The 22,687-nt window shown below is 36.6% G+C and overlaps 1 protein-coding gene across 6 annotated transcripts in view; it reads right to left on the bottom strand.

The window, feature by feature from the left end:
* RIPOR2 (RHO family interacting cell polarization regulator 2) overlaps positions 1-22,687 on the bottom strand; it is a 220,255-nt gene that overhangs the window by 58,508 nt on the left and 139,060 nt on the right. For 5 of the 6 annotated variants that reach the window (XM_074205656.1, XM_074205658.1, XM_074205653.1 and 2 more), the window contains exons 2-4: positions 6,839-6,965; positions 4,776-4,931; positions 1,740-1,818 (exon numbers count right to left, since the gene is read on the bottom strand). In XM_074205656.1, the coding sequence (XP_074061757.1) occupies positions 1,740-1,818; positions 4,776-4,931; positions 6,839-6,939 (336 nt within the window). In that variant the 5' untranslated portion in view covers positions 6,940-6,965. Of the gene's footprint in view, positions 1-1,739; positions 1,819-4,775; positions 4,932-6,838; positions 6,966-7,425; positions 8,208-22,687 lie in introns of those variants that run through there. The other variant, XM_074205655.1, reaches the window with a different exon arrangement.

The raw sequence follows: 22,687 nt of genomic DNA, 5'->3' as shown, positions 1-22,687 counted from the left end.
GAGAAACAAGGAAGGAAAACAGGTGAGATAAATAATGGAGCATTTCCAAGGAGGGAAAATTCAAGTCCCATAAAACCTAGAGTCCAAAGTCAGAAAATGGTTTTAGGTGTGAAACACTTAAAAGGTCATACAATCAAAAAGTGTTTTTGGTTTTTTTTTTAGGATTTTGCAAGGAAAATGGGGTTAAGTGGCTTGCCCCAGGCCACACAGCTAGGTAATTATTAAGTGTCTGAGGCGGGATTTGAATCCAGGTACTCTTGACTCCAGGGCCGTTGCTGCCCCAATCAAAAGGTTCTTAACCAGTTTTGTGTCATAAGAACCCTTTGGCAATCTGGTGAAGTTTAAGGAACTCCTTAGAATTCCAAAGGGAAATCAATTATATTGAAATACAGTTATCAAAATACTAAAAATAAATAAAACATGTCACAAATCCCATGCTAAAGAAGCCCAGATGTAATCCTAGCATATCATTTTATGGATGAACAAATTGAAACTAGAGGAATAAAGTACTTAAGATCACAAAGCTCAAATTTAGATCTAATATCTCCACATTCAATACAAAGGCCATGAAAAGTTATTTATTTTGCCTCCTATCTTTATATTTTTGTTGCTCACACTGACCTTAGGTGAGACTGCAGACTTGGCCCAAAGGCAATTACAATGAAAATGTACTGAACATCATTATTCAGGCCATAAGAATCCTCATTACAAGACTTAGGAACAATGGTTCTTTTTTTTTTTTTTTTCGGTTTTTGCAAGGCAGTGAAGTTAAGTAGCTTGCCCAAGGCCAGGCAGCTAGGTAATTATTAAGTGTCTGAAGCCAGATTTAAACTCAGGTACTCCTGACTCCAGGTCTGGTGCTTTATCCATTGTGCCACCTAGCAGCCCTTGAACAATAATTATTCTAAAAACCATTCATTTTATTAGCAACGCCACTACCATCTCCCCAACCCTGCTTTTTCTTCCCCTCTTCACCCACACAAAGGGCAGCATTCACACTGAGCATAGAATGGGATGTGAGTCTTGAAACCCAAATTCAATGCTCTCATTTTACAGAAAAGTAAACTGAAGTACAGAGAGATTAAATTATTTGACCAGGTTCACATATTCTTTAGGTGTCTGAGGCAAGACCAAAATCTGATCCATGTACAGTGTCTATTCTCCTATGTCATGCCTTTCAAAGTCAAAAAGAAACTTAATTTTTTTAGGGAAGGATAGGCATTCTTTGTATATTCAACATGTCCATGGAATTCCTAAATTTTCAACTATATGCATTTGTACTTCTCTCTGATAGATAGCAGTCTTCTTTTATCTTACTTCTTCTCTGACACCTACTCCACCACTGTGTTCCCTCCATCAAGGAAAGAATGATGAGTTTTGAATTCCATCAGCTTAGACTATTAGCATTCTAGAGGAACACAAGAATGTCTATATAAAACATTCTCTGCCGCCCTACCCAACCCCTCTCCCCCTGCTCCCTGTGTTGTTTGTTTCTTCTTTTTTTTTCTTTTTGAGCTCTGGATTTTCTTTCTTTCCAAAACAATTATAATAGCCAGACAGCAGAATTTTGACTTGTCTTTAAAACACTTAAAGATTGGAGATAGCAATTTACAACTTGGATCTGCTTTTCTTAAAAGCTGCTTCCCCACCCCCACTTTCCAACTGGAAGAAAATTAGTCCCTGTTTCTGTGATTGAAACCAGCAGATTGTTAATGTATTAGTGACAGGATAGTACCTACCAGGCGAGAGTTTCTTCTCATGTCTTTTAACTGAGCAGTCAACTTGTCCAACTCTGTCTGATGAACTTCCAGATACTCACTATAAAGACAAGGTCAGAAAGGCAATTGTGAATTCTGTATTACGTCAAACAAAATCTGGTGTTGACTACTGACCTCTTCCAATTCCTCTTGAAGGGAGATTACACAGAGGAGTCTTGTTTTGTGGAAGGGATGATGTAGGCACCTCTGTCTTCTTTTCATCATGTTATTACAAATGCTGGGGCAATAGTGCTTGGTGCTTTTAATATCACATGCATAGGGAGGCAGATCTAATATGGCAGAATAGTGGAAGGAAGTATAATGAAACTTCCTATCCCAATTTCCTTAAAAACAGATATAGCAAATTTACCAAAACAGATCCTTATCAGGAAATCATGATGGGGAGGATCACAGTTAAGTCATTCTTCTAGCTCAGTTTGCTTAGGGACAGAGAGGTCTGTAGAAAAGGGGAAGAAGCTTTGCAGAACATCCCAATGCAATGAGAGACTGGACACCAGGGCCAGACTTAGCAAAGAGAGGCTTAAATATGTGCAAAGCACAAGAATAGGTACAAACTGGTGGCTATGCTGCTTACCACCAGTTCTGGGTCACAAATCTAGGGTTAATTGAGAAAGGGACACATGTTCCAAAGTAACAAGTGGTTTCAGGCCTTAGGCTATGAACAGACAAAAGCAGCAGCAGCTGTGAAGCTCAGTGGCAGAGTACAATTTCAGGTCCAACTTCTAGACAAGTCTGTAGTACATAGTAGAATAATCAAGGTAGGAATCTTAAACCAAAGGGGAACCTGCAGTTCTGTCCAGCTAGCTAATAATGGCTGAACCCAGGAGAACATCAATTAGGGTAACCCCAAAAATCTGTTGCTCAGATCTAAACCCAGGTCAGAACCTTGCAGAACTCAGATCAGAGGAGTAGTAATCAGACTTTTTGCCCCAGATCAAAGTACTTTGGGAGTCCCTGTAAACTTGTAAGAACTCAGTCTGAGTTGACCTGGGATATTGGGATAACACAATAATATCTCAAGAAAGGAGCAATAGGGTCAGCCCAATTTATTCCAGAAGAGTCCAGACCTAACATTAAACCCAAAGTCAAAAAGTAGATTTGAACAATGAGTAAACCAAAATGAATCCCTCCAAAAAAACCCTAACTATTATGGTGACAAGGATACTCAAGATACAAACCCAGAAAAAGAGAATGACTACAAAGAATCTACAAGCAAAGTTTCAAAGAAAAACATAACTTGGGTACATATCTAGAATTCCTAGAAGAGTAGAAGACTTAAAGAGTTAAAAATGTTTTTTTATTAATAAAATGAGAACACCACAGGAAAAAAAATTGTAAAAGAAAGAAAAAACTGGAAAAGAGAATTAAAAGCACTAAAAGAATTAACAGCACAATTAACCTGTCCCAAGCAAGAAACTCACTGAAAGTTAAATTGGACCAGATAAAAGCTAAAGGTGCCATGAGACAGCAAGAAATATTAAATAAAAATTTCAAGACTAAAATAAAGTTTATGGAGTGCAGTAGAGGTTAAACTAGGGCGGGGAGAGAATTGAGGCAGAAAGAGTAACCAACCAACAGTATAATGCAAAAAATATCAAAGAATACTGAACTGAGGTTCTACACTGTGAGTAGTGGGTGCGAGTGGAGGGAATGGGATGTTTAAGAATGTTATGAAGGTGAAACCTACAGAATCCTCAATCTGAATTGTGCTACTTAATGAAAAATAAGAGTATACTAAATCTGACTATAATTATCTTGCTACACATCAGGGACACTTGCACCCTAGCAATAATGTCTATAGAGATGATTTAGTCTTGCAATCCACAGCTAACAATTACATTTTGAGACTTTTTGTATAAAGCAGAGTTTAAAAGTTGCAAAGAATTACTGATGGAAATAAAATCTAACAACAGAGTCTACACCACCCTCCCTAGTTTCTCAAACAAAGAGCTTTAATTTGGAAATGACCTGAAAGATCATTAAATCCAACTGTCTCATTTTGCAGTAAAGCAATTGATGTCATGCTTTTTATTAGCTACAAAGTACCATACAAATGTAAGGTTATTGCAAATATTGTCACTTGCCCAAAATTGCTTCTTGACTTTCAAAACCTGTTTTAAGATGACAGAATGTTTCAGTTGCTGGGAGTAATGATTAAGCAAAAATTTGTTAAATTCAAAGTCATAAAACTTGAATTATGGGAAATCAATGAGGTGATCTTGATAGAGTCATGATTTGGTTTATAGGTTGCCTTTATCCATTGCATAACTGTTCTTTTAAGGAGCAATATTTATTCGGTTTATGATCCTTTTGCAGATCTGAAACAATTTTTTAAAGTATTGCTACATTAATACCAGTACAGTGTTATAGACTATTAGAATAAAAATGTTATTGGATTTCTTTTCTTTTCACCCTTTCTGTAACATGAGCAGACAGCTGATGTGCAATTATCACAGAGTCAATGATTTCTTTAGATGTGGTTCTGATCACAGGATTATGGGATTCAAAGCTGGAAGGAGCCTTAGAAGTCATACGATCCAACCTTTCCATTTCACAGAGGAGGCTTAGAGAGGAAGGGACTTGCCTAAAGCTCATAAAAGTAGTAAGTAACAACTCTGGGATTCAAATCCAATTCTTCTGACTCAAAAATCTAGCATGCTTCCCACTAATACTCTGCTGTCCTGGTTTCATGAATTTATGACACACCATGAAAATCCAGTTGTTTCAAACCTTCAAGAAGGGTTTGGGACATTTCTGACTTCTTTTGGTTATCTGCAGGATACAGGACCCATTGGACAGTGTGAGAACATCTCATAAAACTAGCTATTTTCAAAGGCATGGCTAGAGTCTAAATTCTAAATAATAAAAGGAAGGAAAGGGGGAAAATGGAAGAAGGAAGAGAAGGAAAGAAAAAGGAAGCAAGGAAAGAAACAGGAAGATGAAAGAGAAAGATACAGTTTAAGCAAGCAGTCCACTCAGTTCATAGTGTTGACTTACTCAAGTCCATTCTTTAGGGATCGGTAGACCTCTTCCACCCTTTTAGGCTGAGGTTCTTTGGGAGGGCTGTTACTTTTGTATCCTAAATTGTGCATCTTCTTTAGTTTGGCCTGAGGCTTCTTGAGTGCTGAAGTATTTTCAATGAAAGAATTGCACCTACAAAATAAAAATAGTCAAAACTCTTCAGTATAATGCATTTACAAGAGAGGAAAAAATCCTGCCAAAAAGTTACCTTTTGGAGTTTATCATCTCTTGTTTAAACTTCTGTCTCCAGGGTTTGAGTCATCCTTCCCTAGCCTCAGATTATTTTGTTTGTTACTCACTGAGGTCTTTTCTAGTAACTGCTGGCTAGCTAAGACTCAGACGTTGGCCCCAGTTAGGTGACAGACTTCAAATGGAAGTCATATCTGTCCACTGAAAACTGCTAAGAGGCAAAGGACAAAGATCTTGGGGTTAAGTGGAAAGAATAGATAGACTCTTGGTCAAGACTATAAAACAGATGTGCTTCAGAATACCAGAGACAGCTCCATCACTTGTAGAATCGGTCCCCATGCTAGAATCCCAAGTTTCCCAATTACTTCACTTTAGAGCAATCTAAACACATTCAGCTTCCACAATGACAACTTTCCCATGTTGCAGTTTTATAGTGTGGGAGGGAGTGTAAAATTCTTCTGGGCTCACTGGGACACAAAATGCTTCAAAGTAACACTAGGAGTAGCTGCTCCTTCATAGCAGATGCCAAGGCAAACAGGCCACAGCCATCAATTTATGGAAGACTACACAAAAAACATAAAACCAACTAACCAATTGTGTGACTAAGTGACAAAATTACTGGACCTCCTGTCATTAATTAGGAACAGGTGACAGAGAGGTTCAAGGACAAAAAGATGTTTTTATAATCAGTGGTAAGTCATAATCTAACTCTACCATCATCAGTGTGAACAGCTAGGGTAGAGCACTAGGCTTAGAATCTGGAAGACTCATCTTCCTGAGTTCAAATATGGCCTCTAACACTTAGCTGGTAAGTCACTTAACCCTTTTTGCCTCAGTTTTATCATCTGTAAAATTAGCTGGAGAAGGAAATGGCAACCACTCTAATATTGTTACCAAGAAAAGTTCAACTGGGGTTGTGCAGAGTTGGACAGTACTGAAATAACTGGAAAAACAACAACGCCTTCTGTGATCCTATGATTTTGTGATCATAGTCTTGGTTAAATAAGAGGAAAAACTTTCCAAAGTGTATAGCCATTAGGAAAACATGGGTGGAGTACTCGATCAGAATGCTGACATGAGACTTCTGCAGGGCAGTGGATTTAAGAGAAAGAAAGATCCTGGATTTGGAATCTGAAAGCCTTGGTTCAACTCCCTACCTTGGTTTGAATCCTAGCCCTGACACCTGCTATCTGTGGAACTCTGAGTAAGTCACCCTCTTTGGTCATCAATTTCCTCACCTGTAAAATGAGGGGGTTGTATAAAATGATCCCTTCCAGTTCTAAATCTATGATCTTATGATCCCACATTTTTGGAAAAAGCTCAAGACAAGTTTTATGATATTTCCCTTATTTGCTGCCTATATTTTCATGTTAAGTCAAAAATATCCTATCTTAGAGCAGAATCTGAATCTCTGCAAGATCAGTTTTAGATCAGGTTAAATCTCCAAGGAACTAGAGATTTACCTCCATCCCCCCAGTTTCACCAGTGGATCCTGAAGATGACATCTGTCCTTCCAAAGTTGTCTGTCAGGGCCATAGTCTTAATTCCCTAGCATGATGTAATTATACATCATTCAGAGCCTCTGAGTTCTATATGCCTACTGGGAAAATATATTGTATCTGCAGATAGTTTTCAAAATAAAAATCGACTATACACATAACTAGTCTAGCCTAAACTTTCAGAAAAATTTCCTTTGCTAGAGGAATCCAAATTACTTAAGAAACAACAATGTTTGGTTTATGTCATTGTCCAGAGAAGCAGAGCCTTTTACTCAAAAAAGTAAGCAAAATCCCAGAGTGTACTTTCATTCTCAAGTTGCAAGCATCCCAAGAGGATTATATGGTACTTGCCTGGATCGCCTTTCTTGAAGACCACTGAAACCAGCAAAGGACTGACTTCTAATAATCCCATTGGGCCCTCCTGGGGAGAATGACTGAGATCCTACCAACATGATTTCTGGGAGTCTGGTTGATATTCCTGTAAAGATAGAACAGATTAGTGGCAAACATAGAAAAATACACAAAATTCATCAATAATGATAAAAATGAGTAACAATGCCATAAGAAATGAGTCATAAGACCTTTAGATGCTAAAGACTCCTTTTTTCTATATGACAAAGCTCTATTAAAACTAAGTATTCAGTTTTCAGATAAGTGAAAAACTATTCATAGTGATTTATAAAAATATAAATCTAAATATGTCATAGTTTTTAAGTTTCTTTCAATGTTTACTTTACATCAGGCTAAACTCTGCCTTTTGCAGAATTAAAAGGTTTGAAATAAACACAGCTAGTCCTAGGTAGAACAAACAAAAACAGATTTATAGATAACATCAGACAGAAAGTTGAAACTAGTATAAAATTTAAAATTAAACTCTATACTATAAAATTAGGGCTAAAGACGTGCTTTTTCTTTGTTTTAAAAGAAATGAAACTTACCCCAAACTCCATGTACTAAAACTTCTAAGAAAGTTTACAAGTAATCCAGTTAGACTGGCCAGAAAGACAGCAGTAGTGGGTGGGAGGATGGGGAACGAAGGGAGTGTTCTCACAAAAAAGGTAATAATCTCAGAAATGATAAGGACCATGGAAGAAAAGGGAGGGGGGAAAGGAGCAGCTATTTCAGTTTCTGCTTTTCACCACTGCCAGGGCTAAGATTCAAGGTCAGATTGGCCCCTGAACAATTTTTCAATAGCAGATCTATAGTCTGGCAATATAATAGTAGATAATTCCTTCCCCACCTTCTGTCTCCATATTTATTCATGAGAACACAAGTGAGGCCATAACATTATCACTGAATTCACTTTATCCAGAAATGATGACTGATGAGTGATAGCAAAGTTAGGTCAGTTGTTCCCTAGGTGAAAACTTGCAAATAGATAGCCCTACTTGTGGGGCAGGTAGGAGGTGAAGTGAATAGAATGTGGGGCCTGGAGTCAGGAAGACTCCAGACACATATTAGCTGTGTGTCCCTGGGCTTAACCTTGTTTGCCTCAGTTTCCTCATCTGTATAACATGCTGGAGAAGGAAACGATAAAGCACTCTAGTATCTTTGCTGAGAAAATCCCAAATGAGGTCACAGAGTGTTGGACATGACTGAAAAATGACTGAACTTAGGATTGTTGTGAAAATTAAATGAGATATTATTTATAATGTAATTTACAGACCTTAACACATCACATAAATGCTAATTATTATTGTTGTTAATTTTGGTTATACAAAATGAGACATTTCTAGCCTCTTGATATGATTCATCCACCACAAAGAGAATTTAAATGATACCCTGTAAATTCCATCTTCACTTTTAGAAGTGGGTAATAAGAATTTCTCATGAACCATGCAAGTTTTGATTATGTGAAGAAAGGAAGAAAGACAGCTAGGTGGCACAGCCACAGTACTGAGCCTGGAGTGTGGGGCCTGGAGATTCCTCTTCCTGAGTTCAAATCCAGCTTCAGATATTTACAAGCTATGTGACCTTGAACAAGTTACTTAACCCTATTTGCCTCAGTTTCTTCATCTGTAAAATGAGTTAGAGAAGGAAATGGCAGATTATTCCAATTTCTTTGCCAACAAAACCCAAACACTACAAATTGGACGTAACTGAATATAAATACACAAAGAATATCAGAAGTTAAATAGATATCCATTGGCTGTTTTGGAACATAGAATGCATATTATAATTTTATTTCAACAGCCCAGGTAGAAAATTATCAAGGAAGAAGTTTCAAAGAAATTGACTATAAGGAAAAAAAATTCCAAAAATTAGAACTATTCCAACACAGAATTAATTGTACAGAGAGAACACTTCCCTTTTATTTCTTGGAACATCTTCAAATAGAGGTCAGAAGCCCATGTTGGAGATATTACAAAAGAGATTTCTGATTCAGACAAGGATTCAATTTAGATAACCTCTGAGACTTCCAGTTTTTAAGTTCTATGACTCTTGTTGGGCACCATTTGCATATATGGATATAATATCTGCATGAAATATCCCCTTAGACTTTCCTCTCTTTTATGGTACAGTCCTCCTTACTATGTGACTTTATATTGCTTTTGTTTTCTGTCATGGAATACATAAATCAGCTAACTATAGCTTATATTTCTGCAATACTTTTAAAATCAGTTACAGTAAGTCTTCATTAAATATCTTTTGGGCACTAAAAATCAATTAATTTCTTTGTTCTAATTTTTACCTAAGAGTTCACATCATGAACACAATTTGCTAACAATATATTTCTGACCTGGAGTTTCAAAAATCTCTTTTTTTTGCAATAGTATACTGTAATTTTTTTAATAAGACAGAAGATTTAGTTATTCAGATAATAGAAGATGAAGGTTCAATCTGCTTGGAGACCATATTCTATAAGGATTAGTTGAAGGAATTGAAAAAGGATCTATTCTAGATCCTTATAAGGATCTGTTAAAGGATCTTTGAATCCTTAGATGATATTTACAGGATATATGGAAGCTATCTTTTAAGTTTTTAAAAGACTGTTAATGGAAGGATTCCCTTTGTTCTGGTTGACTCCAGAATGAAAAACTATGAGAAAATGAAGTTGTAAATATCAGCTAAATAGAAGGAAAAATTTCCTAATAGAGCTATCAAAAATTGGAATTGGATAATGCCTCAGAGGGTAATCATTTACCCTTCATTTGAAATCTTTCAAACAAAGGCTAGATGACCAATTGTTAGGAGTATGGTTATATTATACAGAGAATTGTTGGTCAGAAGGGCTAGATAAGCATCTAAAAATCTCTTCCAACTCTGAAATTCTGTGATTCTTTTATGTAAAGCTCTCTGAAAAGGAAAAGATTCATTCCAAAGCTGTTTTAAACTCAACTTTTAAAAAAAAATCAATTCAATATTATTTGTATTGCTTAATTTAATATTTATGCTGAACATAAACATTTGGAAACAAAATAGATGGTTATTACATTAAGTTATAATTATATTTCATTCTCACTCTATAATAGATAAAATGTAATTAAAAAACAGAATCACTAAGAAGTTTCCAGTGATTCCCTTCTACCTCAAGCATCCCACCACCATAAGAAAACAAACTTTAATTCTCTTATCAGCCACAGAAATCAAACTGCATCTCAAAAAACTACCACTAGTTTGCAGAAGAAAAGGGAAAGAGTCAAGGAATGTTGGATTGAATGGTGGTGGTGGTGGTGAGGAGGGGAGATAAGAAAGGAATTGCAAGAGGATCATGGAAGAGAATTTTTTTCATTCCTTATTAATTTTTACTCACATCAAGCAGCACCCCCAAATTCCATGGTAAAGAAAGAATAGTGTTTGGTTTCCTTGGGCAGCCTTCACACTTATAGATCACCCAGTGCCTCAATTCATTCAGCATAGCTCTACTTCCAAGGGAATGAGGGGTCTTTCCCAACTTCCTCTTCTCAAATCAGAGGCAATTGAAGTAAGGTAATTAAGAAAGTGACTTCACAGGGTTAATCAATCAGCAAGAATTACCAGCTTATAAAGAACTACATACTATGTTACTGGGCAGTAAGTACTAAGCACTGGGCATATAAATAAACAGAAAAGACAGTCCTTGCTCTCAAGGAGTTTACATTCTAGGAGATAATTTAGGAGATAACAAATATGCCAAGTAGAAGTAAAGAGGAAGGCATTAGCAGCTGGTGTGTACTGGGGTGAAGTGACCAGGGAAGGTCCTTCCATAGAAGATGGTGTTTGAGTTGAATCTTGAATTTTTAGCAAAGGACTTCTAGTCTATAGAAATGAATCTTCTAATGTAGAATTTGGGGAAGGGGGTGGCAAAGAAATAAAAGTTGTAAGGAAAATATTTTCTTTGAGGTCAGAGTAATAACTTCCTTTCTCCTATCCCCTGCAGCAGTACTAGCAGGGAAATGAAGAAATAGGCTTGGGAGAATTCACTTGTTCTAAGAGTACATCCATGGCTTAGAGGATAGAGGGTTGGGGGAAGTAGATAAGGTGTCGAAGTGGATAGAGCACTGGCCCTGGAGTCAGGAGGACCCGAGTTCAAATGCAGATTCAGATACTTCATACTTTCTTAGCCGTGTGACCTTGGCAAGTCACTTAACCCCATGCCTTACAAAAACCAAAACAAACAAACGAAGAGGATAGAAGGTTGAACCTGGAGTCAGAGAAACCTGACTTCAAATCTGGCCAGAGATAGCTGTGTGACCCTGGGCAAGTATTTAACTTCTGAGAAGGAAATGGCAAACTAATCCATTATCTGTGTCAAGAAAACCCCAAATGGGATCATGAGGAGTCAAGTTGTCTTGGGGAAGGATATGACAAACTGCTCCATTTTCTTTGCCAAGAAAACTCCATGGACATTATGATCTAAAGGGTCACAAAGAGTTGATCTGGACAAAAAAATGACTGAAAAAGAACAATAACAAAGCTACACAGAGCATCTAAAATGATAGGAATGTGACTTCTGGCAATATATGCATAGAAAAAAATTCATTTTAAAAATTATGGTAAAAAAAAATTATGGTGAGAAAAAAACTCTTTTAAGTGTTGGTATATTCAATCCAATCCAGTATGCACATAGTAGTACAGTAGCTGCTGGTGATACAAAGACAAAATGAAATAAATCTTTGCTTTCAAGTAACTTGCCTTCAACAGAGAAATATATCAAGTTCATGGAGAAAATATCCTAAAAATTTTAATACAACTTTAACTTATTAATAGCTTAAGATAGTTTAAAGATATATTAAAACTTTAGTATGGAGAGGGCACTAATACATTTCCCTATCTTTACTGATAAAACACTTAGTATGTAAAGCACCACCTCACCAAATGTTATATAACAATCAGGAAACAGAGCACTGAAAACAGCAGATTGTTCCTAAGGTCCTGTTATTATTTGATTTTCACCTTATCAGAGCTCTGGAAAATGTTTCCAGTCCTATAACTTCATACTTCTACAGTAATAATAGTTCACTTCATGATTTCTGAGTACTGCTCCAATACAACTAATATGCACCTTCAAGTTTCCAAAAACCTAGAAATGTCTGAAATACTAGAATCTACTTGACTCTATGGAATAAGATGTGGATTAGGAGAATGAGCAATTAATTGCTAAATTCGAAGGGTTTTTCCTCAATCTTTTTTTCTTCTTGACTCTCTGTAGTCTTTGACCCTACAAAAGAGCCTATTCTCAATACTCGATTTTCTGTTACCTGGATACCATTCTTCTTCCTCTTTTAGCAAACTCCTCCTCCTCAGTCTCCTTTGCTAATCCTCATCTAGGAATACCACAGAATTTAGTACTGAGCCCTCTGTTCATCTCTCTTTTATACTTCTTCACTTGGTGAACTCATCAGGTCCTGTGGATTTCATTATCCATCTCTATGTTGATGATTCTCAAATTCACCTATCTTTCCCCCACCTTTAACCCTACAACTACAATTGCTTTTCAGTAAAAACTTTAAAAGTGCTAGTTAACTTTTTTAAAAAATATATTTTTTTAGGTTTTTGCAAGGAAAATGGGGTTAAGTGGCTTGCCCAAGGCCACACAGCTAGGTAATTATTAAGTGTCTGAGGTCAGATTTGAACTCAGGTACTCCTGACTCCAGGGTTGGTGCTCTATCCACTGTGCCACCTAGCGGCCCCTTTAAAAAATATTTTATTTATTTTTCCAACTACATGCAATGGTAGTTTTCAACAATCTTTTATTTGCAAGATTTTCAGTTTCAAATTTCTCTCTCTCTCTCTCTCTCTCTCTCTCTCTCTCTCTCTCCCCTCCCCCTCCCCCTAACAGAAAGCAATCTAACATAGATTATACATGTTTAACTATGCTAAACTAAGATCCATATTGTGTTGTGAAAGAAGAATCAAAATGGCAAAAAAATATAGAGAAAAAACCCAATAATACATAAGACAACTTTTAAAAATTGAAGATAGTAAGCTTTGGTCTACATTTGGTCTCCATAATTCCTTCTCTGCATATGATTTTTGAACTGCTGAAATGAACAAGTTCATCTTAGTTGATCATCACTCAATGTTGCTCTTAGTGTGTACAGTGTTATTCTGGTTCTGTTCACTTCTTTCAGCATCAATTCATGCAAGTCTTTCCAGGCTATTCTGAAGTCCTTTCCCTCAAGATTTCTTATAGAATAATAGTATTCCATCATATTCATACACCACAATTTGTTCAGACATTCCCCAATTGCTGGGTATTTTCTCAATTTCTAAGTCTTTGCCACTACAAAAAGAGCTGCTATAAATATTTTTGTACATGTGAATTTTTTTACTTGTTTGGGGGATCTCTTTGGGATACAGACTTAGTAGTGGCATTGTGGATCAAAGGGTTTGCAGTTTTTATTACCCTTTGGGCATAATTCCAAGTTGTTTTCCAGAAAAATTGGATCAGGTCACAATTGCAGCAACAATGAATGCATTAGTGTCCCAGTTTTCCCATACCCCCACCAACATTGATCATTTTCCTTTTTAGTTATATTGGTCAATCATGAGGTGGTACCTCTCCTCTAAATTTGCATTTCTCTAATCAATAATTTAGAGAATTTTTTTCATATAACTCTAGATAGCTTTCATTCCTTCATCTGAGAATTGCCTTTTCATATCTTTTAACCATTTATCCATTGAGGAATGATTTATATTTTTATAAATTTGACACAGTTTTTAGAATGAAGCCTTTTTCAGAATTGCTAGTTGTAAAAACTGTTTCCCAACTAACTACCTTCCTTTAAATCTTGGATGCATTGGTTTGATTTGAGCAAAAATTTTTCAATTTAATGCAATCAAAATTATCCATTTTGCATTTTATAATATTGTCTCTTTTCTATGGTCATAAACTGTCCTCTTTCCCATAGATCTGATGGTAAATTATTCTTCATTCTCCTATATGATATATTACCTTTCATGTCTACACCCATTGTGACTTGATCTCAGTATAGGGTGTGAGATTTTGGTCTATGCCTAGTTTCTGCCATAATATCTTTCAGTTTTCCCAGCAGCTTTTTTTTTTTTTTATCAAAGAGTGAGTTCTGTCCAGAAACTGAAATCTTTGGGTTTATCAAACAGTAGATTACTATAATCATTTACTACTGTTTCTTTGATAAACTGATTATTGATATACCTCTTCAGACCAGTCTTATAACAAGCAGTGGCTATTAAGACCCTCTTCTAAAAATGTTCCATTTGAATAATCTAAATGTATATGACTCCCATACCTTTATTTCATTTAATCTCACAACAAACTAGAGGTCGACCCTGTTCTTTGTGACTCCATGGCAAAGATATAGAAGTGATTTGTCATTTCCTTCCCCAGTTCTTTTTAGAGTTGAGGAAACTGGTGGGGCAGCTAGGTGGCAAAATGTCTAGAGCACTGGCCTTGGAGTCAGGAGGACTTAATTGCCTAGCTGTGTGACCTTGGCCAAGTCACTCCTAACCCCACTACCTTAAATAAAATTTTAAAATTTAGGTTAAATAATTCAGGTGTGGCATGAGATGCTATTTATCCAGCAGATCTTAAGTTTAGCTTATATGGAAACTCTCTCCATGGATAAAGACTTAAAGCTTGTCTTTAATTTAAAGACTTAATTTAATTTTTAATTTAGAAAGTAATAGGGGCACTTAGAAGGTAACAGACTTGCCCAGTGTCTCTAAGTTTGGAAGCTCTTTGGAGCTTTAAGGCCCTTTATCTATTCTGAAACTCAGACTCTTAATGAGCTCTCTAGCACAAGTTAACAGGAAAGTTAGGCAATTAGAGGAGGAGGAAACAGAAAAATCAGAAGAATCTCCTAGCAGGTTCTTTTTTTTTTTTTTTTTTTTAGGTTTTTGCAAGGCAAACGGGGTTAAGTGGCTTGCCCAAGGCCATGCAGCTAGGTAATGATTAAATATCTGAGACCAGATTTGAACCCAGGTACTCCTGACTCCAGGGCCGGTGCTTTATCCACTATGCCACCTAGCCGCCCCCTAGCAGGTTCTTAAAGTGGGCTCCACCTACAGTTTTCTTTTAAGGGGTCTATTCTATTTCCTTAAGAATATCAAGATATTTTCATTTCTAATACCATAGATAGAGGTAGCTATAGCTTATATTATATAATATTATAGATATATCTTTGTGGGAAGCAGCTAAGTGGCACAGTAGATAGAGCCCTGGCCTTGGGGTCAGAAGAACTGGAGATGGAATCCAGCCTCAGACACTTGACTCTTACTAGCTATATGACCTTGGGCAAGTCACTTAACTCTGATTGCCTCCCATCTGGGACATTTCCAGTCATCCTGATTGATATCTGGCCACTGAATCCAGATGGTTCTGGAGGAGAAAGTGAGTCTGATAACTTAGCTCAGCATCCCGCTCACTCAAATCCAATTTACGTGCTTGCCATGGCATCACCTTCCTGACATCATGATTTTCAAGAACTAAGGACAAACATCAACTTTGTAGGAGCAGTCCTCAATAATTTTTTTTTTAGGTTTTTGCAAGGCAAATGGGGTTAAGTGGCTTGTCCAAGGCCACACAGCTAGGTAATTATTAAGTGTCTGAGATCAGATTTGAACTCAGGTACTCCTGACTCCAGGCCCAGTACTCTATCCACTGTGCCACCTAGCCACCCCAGTGCTCAATAATTTTTAAGAATGCACAGGGGGGAAAAAAAAGAATGCACAGGGATAGGAGCAGTTAGCTGGAATAGTGTTGATAGAGCATCGGCCCAGAGTTCAAATGTGGTCTCAAACACTTACTAGCTGTGTGACCATGGGAAAGTTACTTAATTCTGACTGCCTTTAAAAAAATGCACAAGGGTCCTGAAAGCATTAAGTTTGATAAGTGCTTGATAGGAAGTAGATGAAATAAGTTCATTCCAAGGACTACTGTTTATCATAAGATTTTTCCTTTATGCATACTTCTCTATCTTAAACTTCCCATGTTTTCCTTTTTTTAACTGTGCCAAGAACATAAGCTCACAGGTTTTCTACAAAATGGCTCCAGTTTAACTTTACAGCCTTATTTCATGTTATTTTCCTTTACAAACTCTATATTCCAGCCAAACTGGTCTTTAGACTTTCTCAGATTTGCTGTTCCATATCCTAACCTTCCACATTCCCACATGGCAGTAATTGTTCTCATCTCCCCTTGCTGACTCCAGCCCTCCTGGAATCTCAAACCTCTCCTACACTCTCCTCATCTTTCTACCCTGCCACAGAATTCTTCACTTTTACCCTTCCTTAACAGAGTCGTTCTTGTTCAGCATGACCCCATGCATTTGACCATGGGGTTTTCTTGGCAAAATATTGTAGTGGTTTGCCATTTACTTCTCCAGTTGAGTCACTAAGTTAAATAAGGGTTAAGTGACTTGCCCAGGACCACACACACTGCTTGTATTGCTTTATCCTTTCACTCAGTTGAAACCCTTTAAAATGCAAAGGATTAGTACAACATGAAAGCTGAGTTTCTTCATATCTGAAAAGTTTCCTTTGCTTTGTTTAGTTTTTTTCAGAAAACTGTAGTTTTCTTTCTCATCCCTTCATCATAGATGACATAATTCACTATAATAGCTATTCTATCAGGGTTTAGATATAAGGAACCTGCTACTGTTTGGATGATAGTGTTTGTTTAATATGAGACCTAAAATAAATGCTTTTTTACACAATGGCAGGGTACCTATTACAGAATGGTTAACTAATCATTTCTATATACATGTACATATATATATTATATACACATATATTAACTTTTCCCTGATGTGTATTTTTCCTGACATACATATTTCTCATATACATAGTTATACATATTTAATAGATGTATACATATACTCACAATACATACATATATATGATTTTATCCTTTTTGTATCTTATTTGTAAATAGCTGTTTGAATGTTATCTTCCCCATAAGAATATAAGCTCCTTAAAGGCAGGAACTGCTTTTGTCCTTCCTTTTTTATTCTTTATTATAAAGACAGTATTTTTTTTTTGGTGGGGAGCTATAGGTAATGTAAACCAAAGACATCCATGAAAAGGGATTTTAAAATTTAATTATTCATTTTAGTGGCTCCTTGAAAAGACAATTCTAATAATAATGTTAACAATAATATATATATACTTTATAATATATAATATATATACCACTTTATAAATATGATGTATGCTTTCCTCATAACTATCCCATAGACAGCAAGTATTATTGCTTCCCTTTAAGGATGATGCCATTAGAGCTAAAAAGGTTGAATGACCTTCCTAAGGCCACATAACTATTAAATGTCAGAGCCAGGATTCAAAACCAGGTCTCTCTTTTTCTTTCAAATCCAGAGCTCTTTGCACTATGTCATACTGCCTAATTGTGCCCATTTCCTAAAGTGAGAAAAATGAGGTATGGTCTTTGGCTTGAACTGCAGAGTCAAAGAGAGGAGCAATACTGAGAGTATTACATACCAAGTTAATGAAATTCAAGCTCACTGTTTAATACATTAATTTTCCAATAGACATGTAAAACTGTTACTAGTCTGGGTAATTGCCCTGGGTGCTTCTGCTTTGGGATATGGTCCACAGAAAAACTCAAAGAAGACTGAATAGTGCCCAGGATTAAAGTTAAAACAATTATGATATGCATATACTTTGTCATCATCATCACCATCTCCATACAAGGTCATGAATAACTTAAAAGAGATAGTTTTGGTACCCTTTCCAAACCCAACATTGAATGTCTCTGTAGTTTGACTCCAACTATCCTAGCTCATCTCCTACCATCTTTTACATAAAACTCATCCTTAAGCCAAATTTAGTCCCTCCTCTGTTCACACTGTTGTTCTCTTTGCCTGAAGTCTCCTCCCCCAGCTCTGATTATTAAAAATACTAATCTTAGTTCAAGGTCTGGCTCAATTATTACCCTCTTTATGAGGTCTCATATGGTAATGGAAAATGTTAAAGGGAATGACAAAGTACTCCCTGAAAGGGATCACGGAGAGTTGAACACAACTGAAACAACTGAACAGCACCACTACCACCAATGTGATGGCCTTGAGGCAGCTAGATGATTTCAGTGGATAGAGGATTGGCCCTGGAATCAGAAGGACCCGAATTCAAATGTGACCTCAGACACTTAATACCTACCTAGCCTATGTGACCTTGGGCAAGTCACTTAATCCCATTGCCTTATAAAAATCCCCCCTCCCCCCCAAAAAGAAAATATATTACACAATATAAATTTTGCTATTTCTAATATGACTTATTTGGGGGCAATGTCACTGTAAATATCAATTTCTTTACTAAATATTAAATTCCTAAAGGGAAAATATTTTAATAATTAAGGTTAACAAAATTAGCAGATGTCTAATTAAGGAATATTGAATAAAATGCAAGCAATTTTAATTGACAACAAAAGAATTAAAAATAAAACTTATTTAATTCATCCTTAGAATAAACTTTTCCTAATAGTACTTTCTTATCTAAAGTTGGAAGATATTTGACTAATGCTATTAAAATTTATCTTTTATGCCTATATAACATCCCCAGTCTTCTTTTTTTTAAGTTTTTTTGCAAGGCAATGGGGTTAAAGTGGCTTGCCCAAGGCCCCACAGCTAGGTAATTATTAAGTGTCTGAGGCCAGATTTGAACCCAGGTACTTCTGACTCCAGGGCTAGTGCTATATCCACTGCACCACCTAGCTGCCCCCCAAGTCCTTTTTTTGGGGGGGGGGGTTGCAAGGCAAATGGAATAAAGTGGCTTGCCCAAGGCCACACAGCTAGGTAATTATTAAGTATCTGAGACCATATTTGAACCCAGGTACTCCTGACTCCAGGGCCGGTGCTTTATCCATTGCGCCACCTAGCCCCCCCCCACCAAGTCCTTTCTTAAGGGTGAAACTGGCTTGTATGTGTGGCTAGTTACAAACTGTTGTAAAGACTTCTTGAGGGCAGGGGCTATTTTTCTGCTTTGTCTCCCTCAGGTTTTTACATATTATCTGGAATATAGAAAATATTTTATAATAAATGTCTATTGGATTGGATTCTGTTTGTATTAAAACTATGCTCTAGGGTGGCTAGGTGGCATAGTGGATAAAGCACCGGCCCTGGAGTCAGGAGTACCTGGGTTCAAATATGGTCTCAGACACTTAATAATTACCTAGCTGTGTGGCCTTGGGCAAGCCACTTAACCCCATTTGCCTTGCAAAAAAAAAAACCAACCTAAAAAAAAAACTATGCTGTACTTGGCCAAGTATACTTCTTTTGGTTGCTCTCATATTTAGACTGACTCTCCCTTTGGGCCAGGCCAGATTCCTTTCTAGTTATTACTCCCCATGAAAAAAGCATTAAGTGAATATTGCCATCTTATTTTTGGTTGCTGTTTTGTTCTCTGCTGAAATGGCCATTTTTATAAGCTCCCTTCTGTAACTGTTTTTTATTAGAATAAGCTGCCTCCTATTTTGTAAATAGAGATCAAATAACCATTAGGTTCTAGAATAACATATATACAGATCTAATTACATATAGTGGGCTCCAATTCTCTTTCCTTAATTCCATCTCTCCAGGGCTTATTAATCAGTTAGATGAAGGTATATAGGAATGGGGAAGGTTATAAATAATAGGAACTCATTTCAAATCAAATCAATATACATTGGCATAGTCTGTGGTATGGACAATTGACTTTTATTTGGACTTCCTAAAAATCAAACTGGATTAAAGTATTGGGCAGATAGGTTTGTGATAGTGAAGCTAAGTAAAAATGCAAATCAACTGGGCTGTGGCAAATATGACAATGCTATGCACTCAAATTTCTTGTATGAGCTAAGAGGCCACCCTTGGACCCTAACATCAATATGCTGTCAAGGTTTAAGCAGGTCTTTGAAATTGTAGTTGCATTTTATCTTTTTATTCCTGTTGTTATGACAACTCTTTTTAAAGTAACACTTGAAATACTTCTCATCCAGGAATCTTATTATAGACCTGAAAATAATACATACTGAATTAAAGTGCTGCTCCTTAGGGTTTAAAGTGAGATCTAGTGATTGTCATGAGATTAGGAATGAGAGCACCTGGACTCCATTCCGGGCTCATTCCCTGACTCATGGTGTGTCCTTACTTAACTTCTCTTTACCCTGGTTTCCTCAGAGAATATCATTCACTAATCAAGGGCTGGGAAGTTTTGAAGAATTTTTAAAAAGATTTATTGTTATTTGGAGCCTCTGTTCTGAAGGCTGAACTGAAATTTTTAATGAACTAGGCTAGTCTATGCTTTCTAAAAATATAGTAAAGATGAGTCAGAATACAAATCTAAACCACTCCATTCAATTGTGAGGGCAGGGACTGACTTTTGCCTTTTTTGTGTCTCCAGGTCTTACCAAAGTGCCTGGCACATAACAGACATTTAATAAATGCTTATTGATTGAATGACCAATATATAAGCAAAGTAAGTTTCACTTCAGATCAAAAGTAACAGAGACTGTGCCATACAAGTTTCATCATCATGATTTATCCAGCTTCAGTGTTGATTCCCAGTAGCTGAGACTCATGATCTCTACCTGTTGATTTTAGAAAATCAAACTGTAAGAATACTAATTTGCAGATGAAAAAAATAGAAACATAAGGGATCTGAGAGAGTATCTCCAGTCTCTTCATTTTCCTATTAGTTGCTTTGTTGCTTCATACCAAAAGACTGGACACATGAACAATATCTACTGACCTATTTTTAGTTCCCCCCTGCCCAATAATTTAAGTTGTTTCAATCAGTGCACAGAGTCAGGTATATGGCTCCATGCTAATAACCTGTAGACTGAGGCTGCTGCTGGAAGTTCCTTTTTAAGCAGCAGTGTTTAGAAGACAGCCTATTTAATCCTCAGGCAAAAGTCTGATTTAATGCAAAGATCCAGGGGACAGGTGGAAAAAAAAATCAACGTTTATATGCTAGCTGTGGTTTCAGTAATATGCTGTAAAACAATAATTTTCCAGAAGTAATGATAATAATAGTAATAATAATAATAATTGCCTGGAGAAGAAAGATACAAAGAAGTTTACTCTTGGACATGTAAAATGGTGTTGCTTGATTTTTGATCCAGAAAAAAAAAAAACAGTGACAGAGTCAGAATAGGGGAGAAATTTAGTCTTGAAGCCAGGAAGGCCTGAGTTCACCTCCCTTTGATCCCTTCTGAATAACTGACCTTGGGAAAATTATTTAACCATTCAGTACCTAGGCAACTCTATGATTACAAACTACACGACAGCAGATCTATATTGGTAGAGACAGCTTCCTTCTTGGAAAGTTCTTTTTAATCAATAATATCAATAGAAAGGGAATAGAAAGGGAAAGAAAAGGAAAGGGCTAAAGATCCAGAACTTCCAAACACCCTATTCTCCTTTTTTCCATTTAGAATACACTTATCTTCAGATAATCATAGAAGATTGCTATTATGCTATTTTTACAGAAGAAAATAATTTTACCCAATTCTCTAAGTAGGAATTTGTCTGATTCATCAATAGAGTTTAGAATTTAGTCTCATTTCAAACCAATAGTTGCAAAGCTCAATAGCTTTACCCCTATTACTTCCAGAAACATCTTATTTCCCTCCATCCTCTTTTGGCATATTGACTATAATTCATCTAGGGAGACTATTTCTGATGTTCCCACAAATGACTGAACTTCCTTGACTTAATCTCAACTGAAAATGTAGCCCTTTGATCATCTTCAAGATTTTGCCCATTTACTGTTTGGACAATGGCTTCTACTAATCCTTCCCCTACCCAGCTCTCCTCTCATCCTGCTCCTCTCCAGAGGCATGAGAAAGGGGACATGACAGAGTTTTAATGAATTGAATAACTAATCTTCATTATAAACAACTACAGCACTTATTGAATTATAAGAACATAATTTTTAAATTTTTATACACTAAATTTAAACAAGGGTATTAGTGAACTTAGCTCTGAAGCCTTTGGAAGCACAGAGAATGAGGGAGCATTGAGGATCTGAACTGTTTCATCTGGACAGGTACAATAAGTGATAATAACCCTTTTCCTTTTAGATCACAATACAGATAAGGATGAGGTCAGAGCCATGGGATATTGCTTTGTCTTGTCTAATTAAGGATAGGTATTTAACTGGTCTCTACCTGGCTTTAAATTTGAGCTCTTAGTTTATGAAATGAGCCCACTGTGTCCTGCTTCAAAGATAGAATAAGGAAAACAACTCACACCCATGGTTAAATTAACTGACTCTAATGTCCTGCTCCAACTGATCTTCAGGCACATTCAGGTCAACATCTGTGTAAACACAAAGGCTCCTGCCTGGAGACTAACTTGGACATCAGAACAGACCAGGCAGGGAAAGTGAGTTCTATGGCCAGGGATATCACAGCTGCCTTGCTTCCTGATTCCAATAGTGGAGGATGGTGGGGAGGAAAAGGGGAATATTCTCAGGATATATGGAGAAAAGACCATTCTATCAAAATTCAAAGATCAAAATAATGTTAAGGCTTGAAATTACTCATTTGAAGTATAGGAATACAAAGTGTAACGATGACTCTCAGCCAGCTTTTTGAGCCAATGGACCTCCTTCTTGACTTCAAACATTCAGGAGAGTATTGAATGAGCTTGATTGATCAGCAAAGTGAAAAAGGAATAGGTGATCATGAAAAGGTTAGAGTCAGAGAAAAAGAATGTGCTATTTGCAAGTATTTCAATTTCCTGCCTTTACCAATATGTCTGAAAAGCCTAGCTCACTGATAAAAGTGTTTGACCATAAGAA

The sequence above is a fragment of the Macrotis lagotis genome, chromosome X (genome assembly GCF_037893015.1).
Source record: "Macrotis lagotis isolate mMagLag1 chromosome X, bilby.v1.9.chrom.fasta, whole genome shotgun sequence".
NCBI lineage: Eukaryota > Metazoa > Chordata > Mammalia > Peramelemorphia > Peramelidae > Macrotis > Macrotis lagotis.
The sequence above is the reverse complement of the archived record's forward strand: the minus strand, read 5'-3'. Positions and strand labels throughout refer to the sequence as shown.